The following is a 24,167-nucleotide window of genomic DNA, read 5'->3' as shown; positions in this document are numbered from 1 at the left end:
AAAAGTTTTCTATATAAAAGTTAGTCGTATAAGACGACTAACATCTACCAATGACAATGTATCATCAAAGAGAAAAACTCTAGATGAGGTTTCACTGTCATCAAGCAAGTCGAAGACATAGCATGACCACAGATTCACCTCCACTTCCTATGTTCCCATGGACCCGGGTATAGGGCCCTTAACAACTCACAATGTGTGCAAAAAAGTGTAGGTGTTGTGTGTGCATCAAATGAACAAATATTTATCAATGCATACATTAAATAAGCAATTACACTAAAAAGCATCAAAGGGAAACAAACAAAAGAGACAGTCACGGTAAGGAGAATCTTGGACTTGATCTTGGATTAGTGGGCTGAATCATAACTAAAATTCACTAATCATAATTAGTGAAATTTTGGCTCCAAAATTTGCCTTCACAAATTCACTTTCAAATTCAAGTGAAATTTGAATAGAAATTCAAATTTCCTTCCAATTTTGTGTGACACTTAGGCTATAAATAGAGGCCATGTGTGTGCATTTTTTGGAACTTTGATCATTTGAGAATTACACTTCAAAGTTCAGACCTCAATTGAGGCACAAAATTTTGTGCTCCTTCTCTTCCTCTCCCTCCACTCATCTTCTTCTTCCTTCAAACTCTTATCCATGGCTTCCTATGGTGGTGAGCTTCTTCTTGACTCATCTTCTCCTTGAAGTGGCATCTCCAATCATCTTTCTTCCTTCTCCATTCTTCTGCCATTTATCTTCAAGAATCAAAGGACTCCATCGATGAAGAAGATCCAAGGCCTACAAGCTCCACATGGAGCTACGTCAAGTGGTATCAAGAACATCTTTGTCTAGGTGATGTTCTTTTACTTCATCTATCTTTTTGTTCGGTGAATTCACTTCAATTCCTTTTTCTTCATCTTATTCTCCATGTATATCCTCCATTGTCTTGTGGTTTGGTGCTGTTTATAGTATATTCGAAAAATAAACCGATTAAATCTTAGATCTATACTTGTTCTTGCATTTCTATGGTTCAAATTTTATAGATCTACTCTTGAATCATGTTTTTGTGTTGATTTTAGGTTCTATCATTTTTTAGTCATAATCTTCTTGTGCTGAACCTTTACATCTAAATTTTCTTACAAAATATTGATTAGAAAAAACAACACAAAAATCTAAGTGTAAATAACTTAATTCATATTGTCTTAGAGTCATGTTTAGTCATAATAATTATCACATTATGTTCTAAGTTTGTGTTGAATTTTTATTTTGTTGATTGAATTATAGATACATTTTTTCATGTATTCTTGTCATTATTAGCCTATTTTTTGAATTTTGAGTCTAATTCATGCATGTTATTTAGTTCACAACATGTTCTAAATCAATTCCTAGAAGTAGTCTTGTTGTTGAACTTTTTTTTGTTTTCTAAGTTTCCTACATGATGCCTTTGAAAAAGTTGAGTTGTGGTGCTGAGTTGTGGCTGGATTTGTGAATCAAAATAAGTCTTAAGCTCTCTTGATTTGTGTTATTCAAGATAATTGAGCATAAGCAAACACAAATTGTAACTATCCAACCCTTAAGCAACATAAACACTACTTTTGATTTCTAGGTTGAAATCGCTGGTGCTGGCAGCTTGAACATACGAACTTGTAAAAATTACTAAGAATTGGTCACTATGAATTTTGAGCTGAAATTTTTACTAAATTTTCAAGACATCTGGAAAAAAAATTAAAAAATAAATAACAAAGTGATTTGGATAAAAGGAAAAAAATACTAAAAATCACACAATTTGGCAGAAAAAGCAGTGTCCAGGAAAAAAAAAAGTGAAAGGGAAGTGTGCTTGTTGTTTTGGCTCGAAATTTATTCTATAATTGGTGCCTATTTTATACCAATCTTAGTTTTGAAATTTCAATTGAAAATTAGTGTGAAAACAAGTGCCAAAACTAGAGGTTTCTTAAGTCTTTTTATTTTATTTTTTCGACTCTACTCTAGAGCCATTATAGGTTTCTCTAAGTCCTAGCTTGCTTTTATGTGCTTGTCATTGCTTTAATTGTTGAAAAATCCTTGAAAATTTGTCTTGATAAAACTATATTGGTTTATCTTTCATTTCATTTTTTTGGTATTTGGTTATTGCTTGTCTCTTTGTTTCCTTGTTTGTGAGTTGCCATATAAGGAATTACAAAGGAGGATTGGTGCCATCCCTTTAAGAATTTGAGTCAAGAAGCAAGCGGCCAACCACTTTAAGAACTATTGGACTAAGAAGCACTCCAAATTAAGTGAATCACCAAAGAGAGAACAACCACCGAAATTGAGGACCTTTTTGTAATTTTGTAATTGACAATTTACTTACCTTCATTGCTTTCAAATTTTGTAACAAAAAGGTCTTTCATTGGAAGTAAGTTGGGAGCCTCCAATAGGTCACCCTACTTCCATTTGTCTGTAATAATTTTAGGCAATTTTCCCTTAGGATAGTGAGTGTTTTTTTTGGGAACCTTAAATGTGGTCATCCAAACACTCTTAGGATTCACCTAGTTTACATTTCTTGCTTACTTTCATAGCTTATTTCCTTTACCTTCAATTGTCAAACCGCCTAGATAGCTTGCCTTTTACCAATTATTTTTTACCTTATCTTTCACACCTCTTTTAGTGTTTATTTTGGCTAGTTTCAACCATAGTTTCTTTTACCTTTTGTTTTCAAACCCCCAACAAGAAAGAACCACAACTTAGGAACCAACATGAGTCTTCATTCTTCATCTAGTGTTAATGGTGAAGGTTCTACTCCTAAGGACCCCTTGTATAAGATATTAGATGAGTTGAGATCCCTTAAGTTGTGGAAAGAAAAACAAGAGAGAAAAGAAAAAGGAAAAAAAAAGTGGAAGAAATAAATCAAGATGAAAGAGAGAAAATAAGGGAAGAAGAAAGAAGGAAAATACTAAAAGAGTTAAGAAAAGAAAAACATGCCACCTATAGTAGTCATGACTCTTGTAAGACCCTAAGTGAAGAACTTCGTGACTATTATGAAGGAAGGCATAGGTCACATCTTAGACCTCACTCCTATAGGAGAAAAAAGGAAAGAAAGCCTCAAGAGGCTAACATTAACCTCCCATACTTCCATGGGAAGGACAATGTAGAGGCTTACTTCGATTGGGAAATAAGGGTAGAGCAACAATTTAAAATAAAGTCTACTTCAAAATCTTATGGCTCTCACTCTTATCCAAAGAAAGACCAAATCTAGGCATCTTAGGGGCGGCACCTTGTAAGCCCAAAGATGATAAGGGGAAGACAATAGAAAAGTATCCCCCTAAGGCTAGTATGCAAGAGAAGACTAGCTCTATAAAGTGCTTTAAATGTCTTGGAAGAGGACACATTACTTCTCAATGCCCCACCAAGAAAACTATGATATGAGGGGCCAAGACATTTATAGTAGCCAATATGAGGCTACTACTTCACCTTCTCTAGTGAAAGTGAAGAAGCAAAAGGAGAAGGATCTAGCGAAGAAATCTACCCTCAAGAAGAAGGACAACCTTTAATGTTAGGGAAGAGTGTAAGGAGGTAAGTGTCTCCTTCAAGAGGTTAGCTAAGAAGGAAAGTCATTTTGCAATAAAGACAAATATTAAAGAATTTTCCCCTCTTAGACAACCTCTACATCTTCTCCTTTGTAAAAAAAAAAAAACACTTGTTAGCACTGCCACACCTCTTGGGCTTGATATTATTCCTCAAGTAAAGGAGTTGTTGAATGAGGGTTTGGTTCGTAAGAGCTTAAATCCTTGTGCTTTGTTGGTGCCAAAAATAGGTATTATTAGGCATCAAATCCCTAAAATAGGTGATATGATGAATGTGTTGAATGGTGCAACCCTCTTTTGTAAAATCACTCATGTGCCCAACATCTTCAAGATTTGTGTAGATAGGGACTTATTAGGTAGGTTTGTTCTTATTTTTGGTTTCAATACAAAACTAGGTGCTCATATGGGACACCTTAGATTTGTCATAATTTTTTGTAGGAATAATTAACATGAAAATAAAGAAAAAGGTATGTTTTATTCCATTACTTTCCTTAACTTTTTAAATAGTGATCAAGGGGTTCCCACGGACCCCAAGAGAATAAAGGTCATTCCTAAGTGGCCCACTCCACCAAGTATAAGGGAAATTTAGGGCTTCAATGACTTAACAAACTTTTACCAAATGTTTGTCCCATATTTTTCTATACTTGTAGCACTACTCATTGAGTTAGTGAGGAACCATGTTCTCTCATGGGAAGATGACCAGGAAAAGGGTTTTCAGTCCTTACACTACTCTAACATACCCAACACCACTAATACATATGTTTTTATTCTTTTTACAAGTGTTGAGGAAAGAATCCCTGAGTTTCAAGAACCTCTGGATTTGAGGTCAAATCCTTTTCAAGGGGGGGGGGGAAATGATGCAATCCTATCCCCTAAGGGCATTGGATAGAAGACTTCAAGAAGATTGGGCTAGAGAGGCAAGAGAAGGCCCTAGGGTTCTCATGAGCCTTAGGGTAGATTTTGGGCCCATGGGCTAAGTATGAGCCCACTTATCTTTGTACATATTAGATTAGGATTTCATTATTTTTGGTCCTTGTATTTAGGGCTCCATAATGTAGGTAGGGTACCTTAGAAATGTAAGATTTTTTTAGCCCTTGTATTTTAGGGCACCTAGACTAGTTTTTGTATTAGGGGTAGTTTTATAATTTCACATGCATTAAGTGAATATTTGATGTGTGTGTTGAGAAATAAATTTAATTGAATAGGGAGAAGCCCAATCCAATTAAATTTTAGAGGGGGAGGTGAGCATTTGCTTACTACACCCCATTGCCACATCATATAGTCACACTTTGTACATGTCCTTCATGCTATACATGCCTCATGACACCTAAGCACACTTAGTGGAGAATCTTGGACTTGATCTTGGATTAGTGGGCTGAACCATAACTAAAATTCACTAATCATAATTAGTGAAATTTTGGCTCCAAAATTTGCCTCCACAAATTCAATTTCAAATTCAAGTGAAATTTGAATAGAAATTCAAATTTTCCTCCAATTTTGTGTGACACTTAGGCAATAAATAGAGGTCATGTGAGTGAATTTTTTGGAACTTTGATCATTTGAGCATTACACTTCAAAGTTTAGACCTCATTTGAGGCAAAAAATTTCATGTCCCTTCTCTCCCTTTCCCTCCTCTCATCTTCTCGTACCTTCAAGCTCTTATCAATGGCTTCCTATGGTGGTGAGCTTTTTCTTGACTCATCTTCTCCTTGAAGTAGCATCTCCAATCATCTTTCTTCCTTCCCCATTTCACTGCCATGATCTTCAAGAAGCAAAGTGTAACACCCTGGGATATTATAAGTTATAAATCGATGTTTAATTGTATTTATTGTGTTGTTTGACTATTTGATAGACTTGAATGAGTTGAAGTATGCCTTGAACTAGTCATGTGTGAATTTCTTGATATGGATGTTGAATTATGTGGAGTTTTGTTGAGCTATGTTGAAAGTATGAGATTTTAGATTTTACCAAAACCTAGTTCAATGAAATCGTGATACCAAATTTGTTAACCATTGGATCGTCTTCAAATTTTGTCTAGATATCCCTAAGATATGTTTCTACATTCAGATCATTGGGATCTTGAAAATACTAACTTTTGATCTCCAACCGAGGGGAATTGTGCTGAACGGCCCAAAGCTGTGCTAAGCCCAATCCCAACCGAGAGGAAATGCCCTGAGCACCCAAAGGGTCCGCTAAGCGAGCCCTAGTGCAGAGGGGGCTGCACTAAGCCTAAATCTTTGCGCTAAGCGCAAGAAGTGGACTTCGACTTAGCGAGACAGGCCCGCTAAGCAAAAGTTGCAAGTTATAAATACATCCTTAGCGTGAAAAACATGATTTTCACTCTCCTCTTCCTCCAAAAACGTCTCCCAAACCCTAAAACCTTATTTTCCACCACCGGTGGCCACCGTGAGCCGCCGTTGCTTGCCATTGGATCCCCACACCAAGAGGAACACTTTAATCGGAGCGGAATCCTCAGAATCCTTCTCGAAGATTCGATGGAGAAAACCCCTCAATCCTCAATTTTAAAGTTTCTCTGAGGTAATCTTGACTTCTAAGCCTTCTCCTAACTAGTTTTAGTTCCTCTTAGTGTCTCTTATGTGTTGGGTACTGTAATAGGGTGTTTTTACACTTCCTTTGAAAAACCCTAGAGAATGAGACATTGTAAAAGTTATCTTTTTATAACCTTGAGGTTGTTTTTCGGCATTCACTGAACCCCGGTCACATTGGCGTGATCAAAATTTCAAAATGATGTTTCAATTTGTAGAATTCGAAACACCCCTCAGCCCTTTATGTTTTGACAGTGGTATTTGACCCTGAATGTTACCTTTGACCTTGTTTTTGAAATCCATACTAAATTCCTTTCATTTTTGCGTAATAGAGACTTGTGTTGGATCGACAAGCGCGAACAAGAGAGAGACCTCTAAGTGACGCAAAGAGGAACTGACAGAGAGCTCACGATAGGTGAGGGGAGTTATTATAAAATTTACCGTTTTGACACCATGGTTAGGGTCAGGGAACCTAGCTATGAGAATATCTGTCTGTCCCTATTGCATGCTGATTTTCTTTCAAGAAAACTATGTTTTTAACGAATGGGATGTGATATATCTATTGTTGATGAATAGCATTATTGTTTATTAAACTTGTGTTGTTTGAAGACCTGGGGAGTGTGAGCCTCAGGCATGGAAAATATATTTACATGCAGAATGCGACTCATTATTGATGTTGCTATTGGTGACTTTAATTGAGATGTGGTGATATTGATATTTACGATGATATTGATTTGAGATGACGTTGTTAATGGTGATCATGTCAACATGAATTGATGTTATTATTGATGGTTATGTTAATATGGAATGAGGTTGTTGTGGTTATTGGTGATGTCATTGAAATGGAATGTTGATGATGTTGGAAATGCATTGACAAGTGCATGTTGTGTATGTTCGTGGGGGGCGGAGTGCACTGACCTTGTCGGATGGCCCATTCATGGGGGACAAGCGTGGTTAAAGAATCTGAGCATTCGCTGCGGGGATGCTTAGGCGCTTTAATTGGTCCATGGTCTTTGGCACTTGCTTTTGGCCACGTTCATACGTCGTATGTAGTGTATGTTCATGGAGGGGGTGCCCATGTTTCATACCTCATATGACACGGGAAATAGTATAAACTGTGGCAGTATGTACTTTGTACTAGGGGGTATGTTACCTGGTAGGGAACTCCTTGTGGCCCCAAGTTGATCACCTAGGGGGGAAGTTACGGTGCACGACTGGGTGACCTCGACAAATACTGCATGGTTTCCTAAGTGAGGTGTCCTGTGGACATGCTTATGGTTATTTCCTTGGTATTGGATACGGTACGTACCGCATTGCATCTGAGAGTTGAGGTCAGCTGCATGCATCATTCTGTGCAGTCTTGATTGGATCCATGGATGGATGATGAGTGATTGTTGAATATGGATGATGAGTAATTATTGAATGTGGACAATGAACAATTGTTGGATGTGAGTGTTAAATAATGATTGTTGTGTAAGCTCATGATGTTTGCTTATGTTTTCTTGCTAATTATGATTATTTGGATTTAACATTGGTTCTTGTTATAATGAACTCACCCTTGCAATTTTGTATCGTGTGGTTGATACCTATGATGATCACGAACCTTGTTCGTGGAAGCAGAATGACAGCAGTAGGGTGCAGGAATGAAATTTTGTTGAGGAGCCACCAAGCCGACGTGATGACGTTGGGAATATTTTGGGGAGAAAGTTGTGTTTTGTTAATCAACTCCTCCATAGTGGTTCATGATTTCTTTTGTTGGATTAAGGATGTAAATCTCAGATTTAATTATATCTATGAACTGGTTTAATCTTCATTATGTGTATGAAGTGTATTGAACTACTATATTAATATTCATGTATTCGGTTAAACATTGGTGCGTGTTTGGGGACATATATATATATATATATATATATATATATATATATATATATATATATATATATATATATATATATATATATATATATATATATATATTTAATATGATTTTCATAAGCAAAATAATGGAGTTTTCATAAAAGAAAGAAAAAGAATTTAATTTTCCAGTTATTAGAGTGGTGATATCGTAGCGACGAGACGGGTCGTTACACAAAGGACTCCACTGATGAAGAAGATCCAAGGCCTACAAGCTCCACATAGGAACTACATCAAATGTTCATGGAATCGATCACGGAAACGTCATGGAAGCGTTACGGAAGCACCTTGGCCTTGATTTTTCTTCTTTTTTTCTCCTTCTTCTCACTAATTTTAGTGAAATATGCTTATTAAGGATGTTGAACCCCTTCCCCTCAACCCCCCACGCCTATTTATAGCAAAATAGGGGGAGGAGGTTGCAACACAACTCGCCCAAGCGAGCTGGTTGCTTCATCTTGAAGCTTTCTAATGGGCCTAGGGGGGCCCAGGGGCTAAGGAATGCCCCCAAATTGACCATTTGGCCCCCATTTTGAGTATTTTGCTCATTTCCTTCTGAAACGTCACAAAACCCTATGGATTGCGCAGCAATTGGTGTTAAGCAACTCAACTCGGCCGGCGAAAATACACATGTTGACAAACAATCATCCCCGGACGAAATTAGGGTATGAGAATACCCTCATTATCCTAATAAGATTAACATATATAAAACATTTTCTAACATTATTGATGCACACATTAAGTTACATCGAGTCGATTCCTCACACTCGAGAATCCAAAGAATATTTACCAAATATTGATCCCTCGCATATGAAGTCAATATCCCAACATTAGAATCATAATCTCATACTATTTGCAATCAAAACGTTATGCTCTATTCCTAGCAACTTAATATAAAGAGTAAAATCATTCAGTTCAAATTCTAAGAGTACTTTCCAATCAAACTTAAAATCCAATTTCATGAAACTAGTGATCAAATAGAATCAAGCATTACGAACAAAATGAAATCACCCATAATGGGTAGAAAAGATTCATACATATATAATTTCAAAAGAGATACATAAGGTTGTGATCCACGGTCACAACTCTGCAGTGTTCGGGCTCCACCTTCCACTTTCTTTTGCACTTCCTGAGCTTTTCACGTTTTCTCTCTACTTTTGGATGTCATTTTTAACTTCCTAAACATGGCTATTTATAGAAAATAGCCAAAAGGTGCAGACAAATTCGCCCAGGCGAGCTAAACTCGCCCAGGCAAATTTGTTGTTAACCTTGAAGGCACAGACTCGCCTAGGCAAGCTATAGCTCGCCCAGGCGAGTGTGTTGCTTATGGCTGAAGAAATCTGATTAGCTCAGGCAAGTTGGTTGCTAGCCTAGGTGAATGGATGTCTGAAATTATGGGAAAATGACAATTTTGTCATTCCTTTTTACTTTGTTTCTGAATCTAACAAACAACCATCAAAACCTACAAAATCATGGATAAATCTTTAATATTTAAACAAAAACATTAGTAAATGTACAATATATATATAACAACTAGAATTAAGGGTAGTTTATAAGAAAACTATTATAATTGAAAGATAAGTGCTAACATTTTAATCCCAATAATAACTTAAATTCAGTAACCATATTATTGGTAGGCGTAGCAAGTGAAACATCATAAGGTAAAGACAACACACACAATCCTTAGTTTCTTACACAATCATGTGATATGAAAGAACCATATATCCACCCAACGATTATGAGCAAGAGAAGAAATATAAAAATGAGAAGACTAATTTTTCAAAAAGAATTTACAAAACCTTTTCTGCTGTTGCGAAAGCGGAAGCAAAAGCGACACGATGGGCAAAAGCGAAAGCTGTGGAAACCCTAATTGACAGGAGGTGGGGGAAAATAAAAGCCCCCGTGACAGCAAAGGGTAGGATGCCAACAACGAATTCAAACACCCCAACGGCACATGCAAAGACGGTATCTGAAACAACGATGACGCCTGTGACGGAACCATCCCTTGCTGCGTCTACTATTATGGTTGTTGTTTTTGCTGAGACTATGGTTGAGGTTGAGGTTGAACATGAGGCGGTGGCGGTGGCAGTGGCAATGGCACTGGCGGTGGAGAGTGAGAGACGAGAAAGTTAGAGAGTGAGAGGAAGATTAAGGAACAAGAAGAGAGGGAGACACTCAGAAAAACGAGAGGGGAGACAAAGAGTTTACAAATAAAAGCACTAACTATTCTAAGACGGTTTTTACGAAACCGACGTAAAACAGTTTATTCTAAAACGGTTTTCGTAAAATTATCTTTGTGGAACAACCATATATTTACAAAATTATCATCACATAACATTCTAAGACGGTTATGCATAACCATCTTAGATTGTACATACGTTGTAAAAAATAACTTTATTAGACAAATGTTATTGGTTACACTGTTAGACAAATGCTAAAAATTAGTATAAGATTAATTCTTTGTTGTAGAGTCTTTAGAATTGGACTTTGCACTTCTCTTTCCAGAGCGCCATGTTCTTTTGCGTGTTTTGCCTGTTCTTGTTGTCCTAGTGGCATCTTCAGAGAAAGACAACGAGTCTTTGTACAAGAGGGTGAAAATCAACAGACTAATCAATATATTTAAGGTACCTCTGTATATATGCTTATTGATAACATTATATGTACTGGTTAATGAAATGATGTTATTATTAGATTACCTGTAATTTTATTTTTTGCCTTGAATTTTTTCTCTACCGTCAACAAGTTCAAATCTGTGTATCTTTTTATCATTATTTACAGAATGAAGCAGTCATTCCTCCATTTCTAGATCTGCCCTGGGATGAACTAATGAACTTTGAATTTCTAAAGCATGTAAGAATACCTATAAGATGCCGCGTGCAATCATCCTACTGCTTAAGATATTTTTAGGTTCCAAATTCTAATGAAACTAATTTTTAATCTATGCATTCTATAAAACAAATTAAATGTTTTTTTTATAAAATTTAAATTTATAATAAAAAAACATTTTGAGTATGTAAGTTGTATTAAAATTTATAATAAATAAATATATTACAATATATAAATTACTATTCACATTTTTATTCTTTTAAACCATTTTTTAGTTTGTGTATGCTCCAAGGCCAGGTCCTAAACGTGGTCCATACTCATGCTTACAGCAACTCACCCAAACTCACAAGGACAGAGATCAAGCTATTTTTGTTTTCCAAAACACTCTTCAATCTTTTTCTCGGTTCAGAATATTGAGTGCAGGAAAAGGAAAAATTCCACATGTTTACTGCGCCCAAATTTCTAAACCACACCCAAATTTCAAAGTTAATAAGTATCTGTATTCTTTTCTATTATTTTAAGTCTGCCACATTTAGACATTAGTTCCACTTCTCTATTATTAATTGCATCCAAGAAACTTCATAATACAGAGCATGAAATTTCCCTATAGATATAGGAAACTTCTAAGACCGTTGGGTTGGTGTCAAAGTTGGAGCATACTATTTGGGGGAGCCAGCCCAACGTGATGGGAAAGAAAGGCACTTGCTATACACCTCTTTTGTTATAAGTACACCCCATACCCCCCTTGTAACTCTCAATTACCCATTATATCCTTTTTCTTGAAGTACACCTCTTTTACTTTTCAGAAATGTATTTCTGAAATTACATATACCTATTCCATAAATGTATCTATGGAACTATGATTGTTGAAGGTTTTCAGCTATTAAGCAGATGCACTGCACGCATATGGGAACAATGTGCTTGGAAATTTTCTCAACCATGCAAAGATGCATCCCTATCGTTCTCTGATTATAAAAAGGTAAGGAATGTTCAAATATTCTAATTGTTGTTATTTCCTATTTCCTTGTGCTTTTATTCTTATTCTTGTTGTTCTCATTGGTTGTGATGGATGATTAATGATTAATGTTCTAATCTGGTACTGGCACTACAATACTGCCAATATTGGCATCATTTTTTTTTTTGTATAAAATAATTAACTATTTATACCGAAGAGCAATGCCAATACATTGTTCAATTAATCACCCTTTTGCATATATACATTTTTGCAGTTAATCTCCTTGAAAATATACATGTAGAAGCTTATGATGCGACTATATTTTTTAAGACTGTTATATATTTTGAGGATGCATGAGAAAAAAAAAAACTAAAAATGATTTTATTGATGCTTTTACTTAACATGATTTTTATAAAATAAAATTGAAGTAGAGCAGTTTATTGAAAAGGGTAGTTTATTAGAATTTGTTTCATGCGGCATAATTAAAGAAATCCATATTATGAGAAAAGAACAAAAATAAAGTAAAATTACGTAGATATTCTTGAAGGAATTTAAATTTCTTATGTTTTCTTCCAAGTTGCTCGATCTACTTGAATAAATTCTACATAATACATTTATTTATATTACACTGCATACTAAAGTTGTTATTTGATTCATTTTACTTTTAAACTGATATTAATGTACTGTGTAGTTACATACTCTTTAATTTCAATTTTTGAAAACAATAACAATTATGAACTACTAATTAACTGCAATTAGATTACCTACGGTTCAAATTTGAACTGCATTACCCATGTAAATTTGACAAACATTTAAATTTGAACTACTAATGGATTTTGTATCTTTCATTTGGACTTTTGTTGCAGCTTCTGTGTTTGTTACTATTGTGTCATATCTATATATCAAGATATATTTTCTAAAGCTTCAGGGAAAGAAAAAAAACATGGATTAAAAATGGTGTAAGGGATGGGAAGCTATATCGTGTAGAGTGTTGGAAGCAACACATGTGAGAATCCTAGTGTCATTTTATTATACCCTCTTTCCTTTTTATTATCTTTATGGCAATAGTATTTTGAATAATGTGAACTTATTATCTTTATATTTATGTCCTGTATTTTTCCTTTAACTATTCGGCTTATGGTTTATTATACTTCTGTCAATATTTTTTGTTTTATGTCAACAATTATGTTATGTTAACTAATAAATGAAAATAACAATTAAGATATAGTCAAATGTGTTCTTTGTTATTGAAATTCAATTTTATTAGTTCATGTTGTTCTATATCTATATCTTAATTATAATGTCTTATAATGAATTAATTATAGTTTTAAAGTAAATTGTTTTATAAAATAATTTATGAAGTAAAAAGAAACAAATGAATATGTTGTTTAGATTTTTAATTTATTTTATATAAAAAAATATTCTAAGACGATTTTTAGAAAAATCGTCTTAGAATACTAAATTTATTTTTTTATAAAAAAATTATATTCTAAGACGATTATTTGACAAATCATTTTAAAAAGTAGTTATTTCAAGACGGTTATTTTCCTTATAATAATCTTAGAATGTATAACTTTTTTAAAACGGTTTTTTAAGAACCGTCGTAGAAAGTTTTTTACTTTCCACAATTGTTGGCTACAAAGACGGTTAGAATCATCTTTTTCCAGTAGTGTCTAACCGTGTTTAGAATCACTAATCTATAATTTAATCACACTAATTCTAGATTAGAAGGACAAGCCTAGACTTAGTTTGTCATTAGCACCTAAACCATCCTAATTAACACCATAATTACTCATTAATACAATATTTTGTAAATCAACTAAGGCATCACGTTTTGGACTTAGAATATTCTTCAACATAGGAATATTCTTCAACATGTGTTAACCAAGGCTAATTGATGATGAAATCAAAATGACCAATGTATTGAATATTAACTATGTGTTTGGATAGAGAAATTAAACAAGGTAAAGTATTTCAACAGGATATTAAAATGTCTTCCTATAATGTAATTTGTTTGGATAGGACATTTTAAAAGTAAGTAAAATGTTATCATGTTTGTAAAGCATTTTAATCTACTAACTTGATAGAATTTTAAATTCTCACAAAAAATAAAGGAATTAAAATTCCTCAATCTTTAGAAACACACTCTCCATAGCGCTCTCTCCCTCTCAGCACATCACCAGCTCTCTCTCCCTCTCAGCGCACACGCGTAGCTCTCTCTTTCCCTCTGAGTAGCGTCACAAGCTACCACCTCTCTGTAGCTTTTCTTCCTCTCACTAGTAGGTTTCTCTCTTGCTCGCTCATCTCTGTTTTTTTTCTTTTCTCAAGTTTATGTTTGTTTGATTTTGGTTTCATTTTTGTAGCTACAAGGGTCGCTTGATTTTATAGATTTATGTTTCATTTTTTTATTTCATTTATTTTGTTTCAATGATTTTGATATGTTGGTGGGTGTGGAATTGGATCGGTTTGGAGTTGAGATAGGTTGTGAGCACCATATGTTTGTGAATATGCATCAAATAGAAATAGAGAAACAAATCTGTTTGAATTTCTCGAACTGCATGATTTTCTGGGGGGGTTCAAGGGAACTGGTGTATTTGGCATTTTGGTTATTTTTTGGTGTTGATGAGGAGTAGATTCTATCATTTGGGGTAAGCTCCCTTGTGAAATAGTAAGACTTTATGAGATTGTATTGGTGTGGTTGCTTTGCTTTTGATGCTTTTGGGGTTGAGGCTGGTGAAGGTTGCTTTTTCTTCCTGGAATGAGTTGTTGGGGTTTGCTTTCTTGTTTTTCCCATGTCCTTGAGTTTGTAAAACCAGACATTGGGGATCTGTACTATTCCGGAATGTTCCACATTCAATTATCAAGGTCAGTAGGTGTTTTAATATTGAATGCATATTTATTAGTAGCTGATACAGACAGATTTTGTCATCACTAGGGGGGTTGCACGAGTTTTTGGTAGTGTGTCCAACAATCCCTCATGCAGTCATGTAGAAAATTCATCATTTTCCTTGTTGCATGCAAAGTTTGACCCTGCTACTAAAGATTCATGATTCCCATGAGGATTTTAATTTCTTACTCTGAGAGCAAGCTTGTTTTGATTATTGTTGTTTTCTTCTCAATCCCCCTATTAATATTACTTAGACTAGTCTTCTATGATTGCCTTTCTAAGTTCTTCAAAAACTAAGGTTTTATTTAATGTTGTTTGTTGTGACCAACTATAGTTTTACACATATGAAAGCTTGAAGCAAGTGATGCCATCTAGTATTCAACCCAACACGTTTCAGACTGTGAGTTAATGTTTGTTCCTTGCTCTTAACCATCATTTTTTTGTCTCATTGCAATGAATGTAATTGGGATGATTTTACAAATTTCTGTAGGCAGTGTGTGGAGGATTAGCTGGATCTATGGCTGCTTTATTCACGACTCCTTTTGATGTGATCAAGACTAGATTACAGACACATGTATTTAATTATCATGCCCTTCAATTGTATAAATTCTTATTGCTACTACTGGTGCAACCATCTAATTAGATGTTGAAGACAACCTTTCTTAACACTAGGTTTCTAAAACTTTTCTTTATTAAACTATGACGTTTAATATCGTTTATCTTGTTATCCTCAATCATATTATAATTTCAGTATGTTATTTTCAAATGTTATTTTAAAGAATACAATACATATTTTATCCTCTTTTTTTTGTTGAAGTATGCCAGTTTACTTAATTCATGGTTCTGATGGAAGTGAGTGCATTGCAGATTCCTAGGTCTACAAATCAATATGATAGTGTGCTCTATGCCCTTTACAAAATTAGTAAGAGTGAAGGATTGAAAGGCCTATACAGATATTATTGTCTAAATCTTGCCTTTATCATTTAGATCAGAAGAAAATATTTTATAGGAGCAATTGTTATACATTCTGTCTTGAAATCTCTATTCAAATGTGAATTGCACATTGATATTTGTCTTTTGATTTGCTTTGTATGTCTATCATCAGGGGATTGATTTCAAGGTTGATTATGTACATGTCTCAAGGATCATTGTTCTTTGCTTCATATGAATTTTTCAAGAGGACATTTTCTCTCGAAGCATCACATTATGCATTCGGGACAATGACAAGAATGCTGAAGAGTGAAGACAACAAAAACTTTGAATTAACAGGTTCATCATAGGATTTTCCAGCAGCAGCTTCCCCAAGTCTTGAGCATTCTTGATAACTAGATAGTGTGTGGAAGAAAAGTTTAATTGTGCCACAAGATGTAAGCAGTTTCATAAACTATGGATTTAAAGAGTAATATTAAATCTTTCAGTAACATTATCTTACAAATCTTCCTATTTATTAAATCTAGAATGAATTGAAAGCATTGTGTTTTCAAGATTCCTTTTTTATGTATTTTTTAATTCTTACTTTATAAAATACTAGGAGGATATAGTATTGTTTTTAATTCAATTTAAAAAGTATTAATTTTAACCAAATATATATTATTTAAGTGAATAAGCCCACTAGTCATAAAATAGAGTAAATGGGCTTTTTCAACCTTGTCCATGTTGGCATACCAATTAAAATTTTACAATCAGCATAAATTATTCTATTAATTTCACTAAATAATTATATTTTTAATACTTGAAATTTATAATGATGATGACGTCTGGTGAATCTTGATGACTCATGGATCTTGCCTTACCCTCCGATCATAACCTCTTGTGTAGATTCCTCCATCTTATATCATTAATTTAAATATTTGAATTTTGTAGGAGATAATTGTCTTTAAATTACGTAATTGTTTAATTTTAATATGTTTTTTAAAATTATTGCGAGACTAGGTAATTGAATTTTTTTAACAAGAATAAGGAATTACACATCATTCATCTTTAATTTTGCAGTATTATTTAATCCAAGTTTTTTTGTGTGTTACTACTAGAATATTGTGTAAGATTCAAAATTATTTAGCATTAAAATTATTTTGATTATTTAATTATTAAATATTAAAAAATTGATTATTAAATATTGTATAGCATTAAATTTATTTTGAATATTTAACTATTTAAAAAATGACTCATATTTATTTTCTTTCAATATTGAAATTTTAATTTTTAAATAAATATTTAAAAATGAAAATTTGAATTTCATTAAAATTGAATTACTTTATCCAAATAAGGAAATTAAAATACAAGAAATTGAATTGCCTCATCCAAACAAAATATTTACAAAATGAAAGGAATTTAAATCAAGACAATCAAAATGTGTATTTGAATTTCCTAGAAATTTTTAAATCCCATATCTAAACACATGGTAAGAGATCTTGCAAGTAATTTAAGAATTTAAGATAATTAACTCTTAAGCTTCCACTTAAGTACTTCATCACCAAGTCATATGTTGAATTTTAATGCCAATGACATAAAAGGTGTCAAAAATGATTTTAGTATTATGCTGGTATTTCCTAATGCTAAAGTCATCCGTTTTATGACCATTGAAAGGAATGAGATTTTCCTCAATTATACTTAGTAAGACATTATTCACACTGTGAAACCAACAAATCTACAACACAAAAAGTACTAGACATGCCTAGGCCAAGGCATCTTTGTGGAGAGATGCTTATCAAGTAAGATTTGTTAATGGAAAGATAAGTAAAATATATATATATATATATATATATATATATATATATATATATATATATATATATATATATATGCTCAAATAAACAATGCGTTAATGAAACACGATGTCAGCCAGCAATAGGGTAGGCAGATGAGATGATTCCAAGGACAAAAAGAAAGACTTATGAAGCATGCTAAATAAAAACCATTATTAATGCTTCTGCAAAAATCAAAATAAGCATAGAAAACAAGAGTACAATATCTGTAAGATCCACCAAAAAATTGGGAAATCATATGGAACACATGGTGAGATGATGGTCCAATTTAATTCATTGGTTCTAGACTACAAAGGAACAAAAGTGTTAGAGAAAATGGTACATATGCTGAACAAGTACTAAAGAATTCGGGTTTTTAATTATTGTTTTAGTTTCTAAATTTTTTAATTATTGTTTTAGTTCCTAAATTTGGGGTGTCCTTGAAATTTAAATTAATACTTTATAATGATTTTTAGTATTTTGTGATGATTTTTCAGTATTTTGTAATAGTTTTAAAATGTAAATTCAAATAATTAAAAAATAAAAATTAATTTATGACAACTACAAATCAAAGTGTCAATTTATCATATCAGACACTACATATAATAATTTATCAAAGCTCAGAAAAAAAAAACAATTTTAAATCTTAAGAACTAAAAAAATACATACCACAAATTGAATGAGAAATAATAATTAAGCCTAGAATTTATAATACAACCCATAAAAAATATCTCAGGCTTCGGAGAACCTTAAGATCCAACCAATGGATCACCATCTATGCTACCAAACTTGTATAATGAATGAATGGTCCAGAGGGGGGTCACCAATAAAGAAGACCTCTGCTTTTGCACATTACAACTAATGATACATTCCCAGACATCAATCAATACAAGCCAAAAAACCTCACATGGGGTGCCAGCAAAGTGATGTCTTCCTTTTCCCTCTCAAAATTCCTGACCCATCAAAACGACGCTTTTCTCTGCTTTTGGCATCAAGTAAGGCTGGAACCACATGCTCCTTCCTTCTCAGGATGATGACACTTTAGACATATCTTTGCTTGATCTGTTATATTTCATGTGGCTCTTCACTAGCTGCCCTGCAGCTATAGCAGACATCAGTGACAGCTCCCCTGCTAGAACAGATCCAGCAACAATGGTGGCCAAAAGTCTCGAGTTCGATCCCGGTGAATCCTTGCTCGCACCCTTTACGCCGAGCAGATTCAAGCAAGCAGATTGAGATGGTAGTTGTGTTCCACCCCCCACTGTACCAACCTGAGAGAACCACAATTGTTACACAAGCTTAGCAATTGAACTAGAAAATTAACCAAGTTCTCTGTTTAGATAAACATCTCTGTAAGTATTTATAGAAGAAAATGAGAACGTAAAATGAATTGAGCTTCTAACATAAGTTAAAATTAACTTACGCACTTAACTCTTTCTAGAAGCTCTTTTTATTTAATTTCTCCAAAAGTTAAGTTGCGTAAGTTGATTATAACTTATAGAAAAAGTCAATGCATTTTATTTTATCCGCACAGGACCTTAGGTAAAACCTAAAAATCTATCAGGGTGCTAAATCACCTCTATGGAAGGCATGGTCACTGAGATGTGAAGGTCTCTGCCATCATTCACGGCTTCCATCATGGTTATGCAATGAGAACTCTCCACATTCTGAGCTGGATCTTGACCAGTGGCTATAAAAATGGCAGAAACAATGTTGCTGGCATGAGCATTGAATCCACCAAGAGCACCAGCAACAGCAGAACCAGCAAGGTTTTTGAGCATGTTAAGCTCTACCAAAGCAGCCACACTGGTCTTCAGCACCTTCTTCACCACATCATCTTTGATAATTGCTTCACAAACCACTGACTTCCCACGTCCCTCAATCCAATTTACTGCAGCAGGTTTCTTGTCTGAACAGTAATTTCCTGAAGAATTGAATCAATATTCAATACATATTGGTCAATTAATCATCACATTTCAAGTCAAATTTCCCAGCAAATATAATTTCAGCATCCCAGCTTGTATGTAAAATAGGCATCAAAACAACAAAGATTTATTCAAAGGGTCTACTTCCATATATATACACTTTTAAAAAAGGAATCATTATAATTGAAAGTTACTTTTAATTCTCAGTTAACTTTTATTATTCAGTACATGACATTTATTTAACAGTGTAATTTCTGAAATGGGATTTTGAACGGTGATCCTTGGTTCATGAGGCATTCAACAAATGCAAGCAAAGGGGAAAACCTAATACCTATCTGAATTTGACTTCATGAAAGAAAAGAAGGCTTAAATATATTTTTGTTTGATATAATTTATTTATTTTTCTCATAAAAAATTGTTTTTATTTTGTTTTTTATTTTTAAAATATTTTAGATAATACTTTTTTTATTCAAGAGTATTATTTAAATAATTTTAAGAATAAAAAATAAAAATATATTTTATAATAACTAAAAATAAAAAAAATTACTGAACGAAAATAAAAAAAAATATTAAATTTCACCGACAAATATTTAATGGAGAAAAGAATAGTGATTACACAGAGGAATCCTTCCAACGTGATATTGATATAAATAGGTGATATTGTCTGAGAGTGACGTGACAGTTCCAACATCTTACATCAAATTGACAGTTCATATCCATGGTTCACAAGTTAAACAACAACCAGATTCATTGCGGCTACTCTAACTAGGAAATTGTTCTGTCAACACAAAATTGGAATAAATAGCCCTATTTAATTTTAGGTATATTTTTTAATTATGTGTATATGAAACAGATAAAAATAAATAGAAATAATTGAACTTTTCTAACAAATAACATTATATATTACATATAAAATGAACTACTGAAAATCAGCTAACTAGAAAGTAAATGAAGACTTATCAGATTTCGACATGAAGACAGAGCAAACAAAATCAAGCTCAAACTACAATCCAAACAAATTCTACATGGGTACGTGGAATAACAACCTTGCATAACACAGGCCAGTCATTCAAATAATTGAAAACATACAAACAATGTATAATTTTTTTATCCTTAACAATTAAACATGATATTAAAAGATTTATCATACTCATATAATTTGTTTAACTAATTAAGTTAGACTCCCTATATACCAACAATAATATAATCTTAAAAACAAATATATATATATATATAATAATTTCAAAGCTATTGCCGATCGAAATAAATAAGAAAATAAATTTGGTGCATTGGAGGACCACTTTCATGTAAAAGAAGTGTAAAATCAAAGGGAGACACACAAAAAGATCTTCTACAGTATATACAAAATTATTTATCAGCATCTGACAGACATATATCTTTGGCATTAATGCAAGTTGATTAATGAACTATTGGAGCCCCACTAAAGTGATAAAGGACATAAAAATTTACCAGAGATGCCAATAACATCCATATCAGGGAAATCACTTTGAAGGAAATCAAGAACATTCTGGACCCCTTTGGAAACCATGTTCATCCCCATGGCGTCACCTGTGCTACAGGTAAATCTAATATAAACATTCTTCCCTGCAATAGAGCACTTAATGCTTTGAAGCCTGCCAAATCTACTTGACCTGTAGCACCAAAAACAAACATCATCATTTTTAGAACAAATTGAAATCTCCTGCAAACATAAATTGTAAAAACTGCAATAAATTGGTTCTGCCTTGCACAATTAAAAAATCCAGATTCTAGCTTTTTATTCCTTTTTATTCTTTCCCAATTTAAAGAAATAAATCCAAATTTTTCAAAGAACTACAGCCGTAGCGAAACTCAACAAACACATGGGATGCAATGACATAAATCAAGATACAGAAGTTTTAAAGAGACAGAGAGAGAAACAAATTGACAGCAATAAAATTCTCAACCCATAAACCAAAAATAGTTTCCCAGACCAGAAAATCATTCAACTGCAGTATGGAAACTCGCCAAATAAAATGAAAAATGCATAAATCCAACTTTCAAATAACAACAACCACGTTATTGATAATTCAAAGTACAAAAAAGAAAAAGGGAAATACAGAAATTTGTTCCTGACTAAGATAAATCCATCAACATTAAACATAGCATGGCAACAATTAACACACACAACAAGAATGAGACCAATTTGGAACAATAAATTTCTCAACCCATCCACCAAAACGAGAAAAAAATGAAAAAGAAACTTGTATCTGAAAAATGCATCAACATCAAATGCATCACCAAGTAAACCATTACTCCAAAAACATTTTAAATTTTGACTATTAGGATCAAGTTGAATCATTCCACTTATGAAATTAATTCCCTTTTACTTCTCATTTAGGTAACTAATTAGCAAGATCATAAATAAATAAACAAATAAGATCATTTACGTACAATGCTTTGCATAATTGTTTATCTAAAATTTGGGACCTCTGTAATGTCGTATAGATTTAAAAAATTTATATAAAAATTTATTCTAATATTAAATTTATTAGAATAAATATTTAATTTGAACCACATTAAATTTTATAATTAAAAAAATGATTGTTTAATTAGTAAAAATAAAATTAAACAACTGATTATTAATCATATAAGAAACTCACTTAAACAAGATAGTGTCTTTTAACCCACATTAGAGATGGTTTAAGAAAAAACATTAAAAGCAACAATCCCCTTTTCTCCACCAATCCAAAAGCCATCGTAGAAGTAAACTAGGAAAATGACCTGTTGAAAACGACCGCCAAGGTATCAAAATTGAGAGGATCTTCCAAATAGAACATCAACTCCGCAGCCCTAGTCACGGTCGCGAATCTCACAACCGGCGCTCTACTCATCCCATCTCTGAACACCACACTGCTCGCCCCACCGGACGCGTAAATCGCCTTGCACCCTCTGTTTGTACTCGCCACGAGGCACCCCTCCGTCGTCGCCATCGGCACCGTGTACTCCGCCCCGTCCAGCAGCAGCGGCCCCGCCACCCCCACCGGAAGCTGCACGTACCCCACCGGCATCTCGCAGCACTGCCCCAGAATTGCATCGTAATCAAAATCCTCCAGGGGTAGACCCGCCAGCGACCGCCCCGTTTCTCTCTGCACCACCTCCCGCCGGATCGCTGCCGCCCGGCGGGAATCCCCCAGGCACGATTCGAGAGAATACGATGGGACGGTCCCGTTTATGACAGAGTCGACAATGATGATATCATCGTCGGACGAAATCAGTTTGGTGAGAATTGGTTTCGTACATTGGAAAGAAGGTTGCACGGCTTCTTTTCCGTTAATGACAGGGTCGGCAATGATATTATCACTGTCCACTCTGTCAATGGACGAAATCAGTTCGGTAAGAATTGGTTTGGTACATTCGAAAGGACGCTGTATGACTTTCTTTCCCTTCATATCATTGTCGACCCTGCACAAGGGAGAAGGCTGTGCGTCTCCTTCTATGATGGAGTTGGCGATATCCTCGTCGGCTCTGTCAATGGAGGCGCATTGGGATGGTTCTTCGTCGGCGGGACGTGCAACGAAGGACTGGACGAAGTGGATGCCGAAGAAGCCAAGGAGGTAGATGACGGAGGCGAGGAGGGCGAAGATGGCGGCGATGTCGGAGAGGGAGAGGAGGTGGAGAGGGGAGGAGGAGCGGATCTTGTCGCGCCACCGCTGGAGGAGGTAGTAGGCGAGGGAGAAGAAAAGGGTGAAGAAGAAGGCGTTGGTGACGTGGAGAGGGAGGGGGAGGGCGTCGGAGGCTTTGGCCGCGGCGGAGGAGCGGCGGCGGAGCTCCATGGTGGGTGGTGGTGGAGAGAGAGGTGAGTATGGCAGCGAAGTTTGAGGACAAATGTTTTATAGTGAGAGAAAGAAAGAATTGTGTGAATGAGTTAACTTGGTGATCCACAGAGAGTGAGTATGGGAAGGCGGGACAAGTGATGAGTCTCTCCTTTCGCACAGGATTTTCGTTTCGTGCCTCTCGACCCTACTTCCTCTTCCAAATGAAAGAAAAAGCAAAAAAGGCATTCAACTGTTTTTTTTTTATTATTTTGGATAAATATCCATTGAATTTGTTGGTACGGACAATTAAGTATATCAAAACTGAAAAATAAAAATTTTATTTTTAAATCTGTAAAAGTATGAAAAATTAGTTTTATCATTAGTTTTTTTTTTTTACAGCATCTGATGGTTGTGTCACGTGTCATTCACCTGACATGTCAAAAAATTGAATTTTTTATTTGGTCTATAAAATTAATAATTTGTTGATCTTTTAATTTTTAAACTTAACCAATTAGTGACATTTTAACTTTTAGATTTAATAGTATTATTATTTTGGTCTATTTTTAAATTTTTAATTGGATCAATTTGTTTAAACTTATTTATTAAAATAAACATTTTTATTTATTTTTGAGTGTGTTTGTTTAAACTACTTATGCTTAAAAAAATACTTTTATGCTTATTTTAAGAAGCAATTCATATTTGTTTCTTAAAAAAGTGTTTATATAAAAAGTACTTGTTTTAAAGTCACTTTTATTTTTAAGTTTAAGTAAACTTACGGTAAGTTTTATATTGCATGAAATTATTAGTATAGATATTATTATATTGTCTCACTTTTATTCTTTCCACAGTTTTGTCATTTAAATTATTTTACCACAAATATGAAACTAATTAAGAGTGATTGCATCACAATAATAAATGTTAAATTTAGAACATTGCTAATAAGATTCTATAAAATTTTAACTTTTATCATTTGTATTTATTTATATCTAATTAAAATAATTACCGACCTTGATTCGTCTTAAGACTCATGT

At 33.9% G+C, this 24,167-nt stretch overlaps 1 protein-coding gene across 1 annotated transcript; it reads right to left on the bottom strand.

The window, feature by feature from the left end:
* Window positions 1-17,980: 17,980 nt before the first annotated feature.
* LOC114403720 (3-hydroxy-3-methylglutaryl-coenzyme A reductase 1-like) lies at window positions 17,981-23,366 on the bottom strand. The gene is made up of 4 exons (XM_028366838.1): window positions 22,103-23,366; window positions 20,810-20,991; window positions 18,992-19,338; window positions 17,981-18,685 (listed from the first exon to the last, which is right to left on the bottom strand). Exons 1-4 carry the CDS (start codon window positions 23,152-23,154, stop codon window positions 18,440-18,442), a joined length of 1,827 nt encoding a protein of 608 aa, XP_028222639.1. The 5' UTR covers window positions 23,155-23,366; the 3' UTR covers window positions 17,981-18,439.
* Window positions 23,367-24,167: the final 801 nt, after the last annotated feature.

Source organism: Glycine soja, chromosome 20 (genome assembly GCF_004193775.1).
Source record: "Glycine soja cultivar W05 chromosome 20, ASM419377v2, whole genome shotgun sequence".
Classification (NCBI taxonomy): domain Eukaryota; kingdom Viridiplantae; phylum Streptophyta; class Magnoliopsida; order Fabales; family Fabaceae; genus Glycine; species Glycine soja.
Note: the sequence above shows the minus strand (reverse complement) of the source record. Positions and strands in the feature narration are given on the sequence as shown.

What these genes read in the sequence shown, in the direction of transcription:
- LOC114403720 (XM_028366838.1), bottom strand. Translation starts at nt 23,154, where the DNA reads ATGGAGCTCCGCCGCCGCTCCTCCGCCGCGGCCAAAGCCTCCGACGCC. An exon ending in GGATGTTATTGGCATCTCTG is followed by an intron (nt 19,339 to 20,809) that starts GTAAATTTTTAT and finishes TCAATTCTTCAG; the next exon opens with GAAATTACTGTTCAGACAAG. An exon ending in TGACCATGCCTTCCATAGAG is followed by an intron (nt 18,686 to 18,991) that starts GTGATTTAGCAC and finishes TGGTTCTCTCAG; the next exon opens with GTTGGTACAGTGGGGGGTGG.